Genomic DNA, 6,741 nt, shown 5'->3' on the forward strand with positions numbered 1-6,741 from the left:
CAAATTAATTTAATTCCTGATTTTTATACAGCACAGATAGACAGTAGCAGCCTGCCTGTGCAGGGCTGTGTGTAGCTGTTGGCAGACATGTGGAGTTTCCATTCAGCCTTAAAGCCAAATTAAAGCTTTATAACTTCAGTAGCTCCTTTTAGCAGGGCATTAATAACCACCTCAGACACTCTGCTGCACTTTATTAATCATCTGTTCACCTGGGCGACGCAGGCAGGACAGGCTCAGGGCACGGCCAGGGGCTGGCCAAAGGGGAGGAAGATGTTCTGCGGGTGGCTTGGTGCCAAATTGGCCAAAGATCATAGGATCACAGAATCATCAAGGTTGGAAAAGACCTTGAAGAGCATCAAGCCCAAACACTGGAAAAAAACCCAAAACAAAACAAAACAAAAAAACAAAGGAAAAAGGCAAAAAAGCCACAGCATCTCCCCAGGGGAAGGGTTGATGGGGGTGGAGGGGGCTTCAGGAGGGGCTTCATTTGGGCTTCCTCGAGCCACCACATGTGAATGGAGCAACAACCCACCACGCCTATCATGCATCCAGGCTGCTCCAAAGCTGGCAGCTCCTTGGGCTCACTCAGAACCAAGTCCCTGCCACAGCTCTTGGCCATGCAGAGTGATGGAACGGGATGAGGGACAAGGAACCACAAGCTGCAGGGGGGACCGGAGGGGGGTCCCCAGTCTTGTGACCCCTTTGTTCCATACCCACACCCTGCTATGCCCCCCTCACCCCAGGTTTTGCTTCTCCAAAGATGACAGCACCCCACTAAGGTCTTTTTTGTCTGCCATTGACAGTTCCCACTCCTTCAAGGACAGAGCTGGGTTGAGTTCCTCATCCCCTGCATTCATCCTGATGAAGCCCAGATCTGGCATCCCCTGGTTTGAAAACATTCTCTCCATCCCCATCCTACTTCCTTGTGCCAATCCTGGTTGCTTCAGCTTCATTCATAGAATCACAGAATCCTTTTGTTTGGAAAAGCTCATCCAGCCCAACCCTTCTCTAACTCTACCAAGGCTGGGGCTAACCCGTGGCCCTGAGCACCATACCTCTGCAAACCCCTCCAAGGATGGGGATTCAGCCACCTCCCTGGGCAGCCTGGGCCTGGCTTTGAGAACCCTTTCAGCCAAGAACTTTCTTCTAATGTGCAGCCTAAACCTCCCCTAGTGCAACTTGAGGCCATTTCCTCTCATCCTATCACTTGTTACTAGGGAGAAGAGACCAACACTCAGCATGGTGGAATGGTTTGGGTTGGAAGGGTCCTTTCAAGGACCTTTAGGTCATGCAGCTCAGCCATGATTTCCCCGAGGAAAGTCTGACGCCTCACACCAGCAGCGTGCTCATCTCCCAGGGGCATTGTTGTTGCTGTTGTTGCTCCTTTGGCTTATTGGCCTGACCCAGCCCTGCCTCACAAAAACTCAAGCCCAGGCTGTGTTTGTTTTCAGCTGGGGGAGCAGCAATCACAAGATCTCAGTGAGCAGGGCTGAAGCGAGGCCGGCCGGGCGTCCCCCCGCGCCGCAAGACAGAGCAAACTTTATTTGCCATCCCAGACTTCTCCTAAAGCCTCCCAGGGGACTTGTAACTTTGAAAGTGAAGGTTAAGGTTATTCATGCAGATTTTTTCCTAAATGGATTGCTCTGGTGTGACCATCTGCAAAGGGAAAAATCCCTGTAAAGCTGAGAGCACTGGAAATAAAACCTGGGCAGTTTGGAGACAGCAGCACCCCTCAGTGCTGGAAGACTCAAGGTGTCTGAATATTTATCCTCCTGTTGGCAGTTATAAAAAACCCTCTTCTTGCCTCCTTCCTACCTCCCCCCAGCTCCCCTTTTTAATCTCAGCACAGGCATGTTGGAGCCCTCAGTCAAAGCTCTCCTTTGAACTGCTGCACGCTGCAGTGTTTACAGTTTTACATTTCATATTTCAGAGGGGTGGAGGGGACAGGCACAACAGTCACACACTGTGAATGCACGAGAGGGGAGGAAAGTGGAGGCCAGGGGGGAGGAGGTTTGGTGGAGAGGGGAGGGCAATCCAACAGCATCTCCAGGCTGCAACTGGAAAATTTTAGCCTCCTAACCAAAGATTAAATATATATATCCATAACCCCCTGATGGCTGGCAGCATGGGATCTGCAGGTGCATCCCCACCAATGCCTGCCCCATGGGATGGAGGCTCCCTCCCTGGCTGGCACTGGCCAAAAGGGCTGCTTTTGCTCAAGGTGACTACTGAGCTGGGCTGGGGCTGTGGTCCACTCAGGACCCATCATTGGGTGGGTGGATGGGGCTGTGGGAGTGCCAGGGGATGCCAGCTGAAGCACCAGGGTCCCCCAGGTTGTTGCTGCATCTCTCTCCCGGGCCCATTTCCCTGGTCCCATCCAAGGGGATGTTCAGCCCAGCTGCAGGAAAAAGTGCTGAATCCTGTGACGTGGCTCCAGTTACGGGGGTGCTGCCAGAGGAGTGAGGCAAGGGCAGATCCAGGCACTCCCTGGTACAAACAAAGGTGCAAATCTGCCAGCCCCGGGGCTCCATCCTCTCCAAGGCACTGGGGCCAACAGATGATGGGCAAGGGCTCTGCTCCACTGAGAGTAGGAGCTCAGGACAGATTCTTCTGCCTGGCAGGCTGTGAGATGGACTGATGGGTTAGAGGATAGGACTGGGGGTGGCATTATCTGTCCCAAACCAGGAGAGCTGTGGGCACAGCAGCTTCTTGGGGATTTTCAGGCAGCTTGGCATGGGGACCACAGGGAGACCTCATCCCAGCTGAGTGTGTCAGGCGCCTCCCCGGGGGTTATTTGGATTTACATGGTCAGTTCTCCTCTCGAAAGCTTTCCTAGCACTAAAGTGACCTAATAAACCTTTCAGGGTCCTCTGGGAGGCACCCTCCAGGCCTGGTGGACAGCTCTGCTAAATCCTTCCTTCCCTACAGACTAAACTTTCTAGGGTAATTCAGTGTGAGAAATGAGCCAGCGAGCCCCACCGCGGTGTGATGTTATCACAGCAAAAGCAGCCCCCCCCAGGAGACAGGAGCAGTCCCCAGCCATGACAGCCACCTGGTGAGAGTGGCTGGACCCTGGAAGGGCCAAGGCTTTGGTGAGGGCAGTGAGGTGATGTGTAGCCCATTCTTGGGGCATTTCCCTTGCAGTTTCAATACCAACCGGGTCCAGCCCTGCCCAGAGCCCTCACGTCTCTACAGGCACCAACCTTCACCTCTCCATAGCTGTCTCTCTCTCAGCAGCCCACAGAGCCCACTCAGCAGCAGCATCTGGGTTACCTCTCCTCCACAAAGCCCCCAGGTGCAGAGCGTTCAGAACCCCCCGGGTCTACTCATTGACTTCACCAGGAGGAGCCAGCCCTGTCCCAGGCGTGCGGCGGTGATTACCCGGCGCAGGATTGAGCTCACCTCTCTCCACCCCCACTCCTTCCCTGAAGGGATCTGTCAAGTCTCTGCACGATGGAATTTTACTTTGCTATTTTAATGCAATTCTGGCTCAGGCTTAAATGGAACTGGAAACCAAAAGGCCTTAATAAATAAATATTATGATAAGAAATGAAAGCAATGCATACACTCGAGATAATTTGAGGGGGGATAAAAACCTAAGCATTCCTTTCTGAGCCTACATCATAAAGCTTTGCAAGAAGCTGGATGCTTCCTTACCAAACCTTTGCCCTGGAAAATCTCCCTTGTGCTTGCCCAGGCTGCCCTCCTGAAAAGTGCCCTATTGTTTTAAAAACACTTGAAGCAGATAAGACAACAGCCTTGAAATTCCTTCTGACTTGGTCGGTGACAGGGCTCGGGGCACCCAAGTGCGTGTGGCTGAAATGTGCCTCCAGGAAGAGCCTCGGGGCCGCCCTGCGCTCCGATGTTCCTTCACACCTTATTCCATCTCACCCTCCGCAGAAACAGCAGCTCCTACAACAGCAAGAGCCGAGGCTGGGCTGGGAGAAACCTTACACACTGCTAAGTGCCATGGAGAAAAAAGGAGCAGAAGAAAAGCCAAGAGGTTGAACAGTAAGTGGTGAACGAAGGATGAAAACCCCCTCGGAGACAGGCAGCAGGACCACTCAGACAGGGCTGCATGTGTGTGGAGAGACCCGAGCTAAATATAGAGGTGCTACAGAAAACCTAGAGGGATGGAGGGACCATACAGAAAGCTCCGTGTGGACCTTTGTGGAGAATTCCAGGCTTGATACTGGGAGCCACTGGTGAAGCAGCAAAGCCTGCAGCTGATAGTGCTAGGACATGGCTCTTTTCCTCCCCCCAACTATAAATAGGGAATGAGTTTCCCTATTTATTCAGGTTTTCTTTGCTTAGCCCCCCGAAGTTTTTTGCAGCCCAAACCCTTCCAGCCCGGCACTGGCTGTTCACCCCCTGCCTGGGTAACCCACACAAGCACAGATGCAGGCTCCCAGCACCAGACACCCGCTCTGCTCTCCCTTCGCTCTCAGCCAGACTGAAAGCAGCCCTCCTTGCCCACACTGCTCTGGGTGTTATCCTCATCCTACTGACACCTGAAAACCAGAAACCCCCCCGAGCCCTCACAAACTCATCCAAATAACAACATTTGCCCTTTGCCTACCCTCATTTTCTACACCCTTCACCTCGAGATAAGAGTCCGAACCAAACAAACGCAGTGTGAGAAACACAGCCCCAGCAAGAGTTTATAAAACCCAACCCCAGGCAGAGGCAGAGGCAGAGGCAGGTTTAAAATCCCCTCCACTGTTTGTTGTTATTGCTGCTAATTTCTCCAGCCTGCTGCACAGAAAGCCCCAGCTCTAAGGAGGGAGGTCCGGCTGCCCAACACACAACATCAAACAGCAACCCTTCGAGCTGGGAAGAATTTTCTCTTACCTTGACTGGCTTTATTTGCCAGCGTGTTTCCAGAGTGGTGCAGAAAGAGAAGGATGGAAAATCCAGCAATCTGCAAAGCTCCCATGGCAATCCCAGTCTGCATGGAGGAGTGGGGGCAAGACAGGGGGGGATTCTAGTGCTTTAAAAGAAACAAGAGGCTGAGCATGCAAAGGGAAATCAAGAGGAGGAAGGGGCTCGCTCCTTGCCGTGTGTGAGACGGAGGGAAGGGAACTGAACTGATGGAAAAAGCTGCTCTGGGTTCAGTTTGGGGCTCTTGGTGTTGCTAAAGAAGAGAGTGAGGGAAGGAGACCCAGGGCAGTTGGAGGAAAGTGGACTCTATCGCCCTCTCTCTGGCGGCTGCTCTGATCCCTTCTCCTTTTTTTTTTTTTCCCTTAAATAATCCCAGCCAATTCCAGTTTTGCAAGAGAGCAGCAGCAGGAGCAGCAAGCGCTGGAGGGGGGAAGCAGGCGCCTTGCCCTGGTGCTGGGGACCTGAGAAAGGGGAGTGGAAAGGAGAGCCCCATCCAAGCAACGCCCTTTTTCTCCCAGCCCTTTCTTTCTTTCTATTTGGCTTTGGTTACTCCTTCCCGGCTCCCCCCTCGCACCCCCAAGGCTGGGCTTTGCCTGCAGGAATTTACAGTCTGCGCTGGAGGAGAAGGGCCAGTAGCCATGGAGACTGCTTCCCTGGGAGCAGGGAGGTCAGGCGGAGACCATGGGCGATCAATGCATCAATGCAAAGCCCCCGCAACCCCCAGACCCAGCCCGCACCTCGCAGCCCCTCGGCCAGGCAAGGGCTTGGGGTGGTGGGGAGGGGAGGTGGGGAGGGTGAGGGGGGTGGGCAGGGGAAGGCAATGAGTGGGAAAGAAAAGGGGAAGGAAAAATGTATCGGTAAGGAACAAAAAGAGTTTGCAGAGGGCACCACCTGGCTGGGCTCGGCAGCTGTGGGAGCGTCTTGGGGTGCTGGGTTGGCAGAAAGTGGGACTGGAGAACAGCTCTGCTGTTTGCAAGAGAGAGGTGGGGAGGGGGATTGGGAAATAAGGGTGGAAGGGGCAAGAAAAAGACCTTTCTGAACCATTCAAGGCGGGTGGGGTTTTTTTTGCTTGCAGGAGCCTCTCACAGCCTGCCCCCCTGCAGCCGGCATCCTAGAGCACAGGGAGACCCTCTGCCACAACCCGTGGCTGTCCCTGCACTGAGCTTGCTGCCACCATCTCTTTCCTGGGGGTGTTTCTGCTCCCTGAGTCATGTGAGGCATCACCAGCCAGGAAAATGCAGCAGGAGATAAGGCTGAGAGCTGGGAATGTGGCTGGGGGGAAGGTCTGTGGTAATCTCACCTGTCCAGGGCTGTGGGATGCCATGGCCCCAGCAGTCATCCTGCCCATGGCATCCCCCATGGTCCTTCAGCCCACCATGCTGCTTCTGCAGCCTCTCCTATCCCCTTTTGTCCTAATAACCCCTAAAGATACAATGAAGGAGGCTGGAAGTGATGGAAAACATCCAGCTGAGCCAAGGCACCCGTGTGGAGATGAGGGGAGGGATTGCAGCTGGGAGGATGATGAAGAATCCCTTAGTCCAGTGATGCTTTCCCTACAGAAACACAAACCCCTCGGGCTGCCCTCGTGGGACAGGAACCTTCCCTGAGCAGGGGACCTGAAGGAGTAGGTCTGCTTTAGACAGGAAGATGCTGGACAACTGGACCAGGAGAGCATCACCTGTGAAAACTGGGAGCTGGATCTTCCCAAAGACAGAGGCCAAGGGCAAGACTCCCTCCTGGCCCTGTGGAGCCATCCTACACCCATGGAGCTCTGCCTGCTGCCAGTGAGTCCCCCAGTCAAAGCACTGAGGTCAAAAACCCATGTAGGAACCAAATCCAGGGCAGCAGAAGATCAGCATC

At 53.9% G+C, this 6,741-nt stretch overlaps 1 protein-coding gene across 1 annotated transcript in view; it reads right to left on the reverse strand.

Annotated features, from left to right (window-relative positions):
• Nucleotides 1-5,206, reverse strand: part of SCUBE3 (signal peptide, CUB domain and EGF like domain containing 3) — a 34,041-nt gene extending 28,835 nt beyond the window's left edge. The window contains exon 1 of the mRNA XM_054176466.1: nt 4,852-5,206. Within this exon, the coding sequence (XP_054032441.1) occupies nt 4,852-4,954 (103 nt within the window). The 5' untranslated portion in view covers nt 4,955-5,206. The remainder of the gene's footprint in view (nt 1-4,851) is intronic.
• Between the last annotated feature and the right edge of the window lie 1,535 nt (nt 5,207-6,741).

The sequence above is a fragment of the Dryobates pubescens genome, chromosome 35 (genome assembly GCF_014839835.1).
Source record: "Dryobates pubescens isolate bDryPub1 chromosome 35, bDryPub1.pri, whole genome shotgun sequence".
Lineage (NCBI taxonomy): Eukaryota > Metazoa > Chordata > Aves > Piciformes > Picidae > Dryobates > Dryobates pubescens.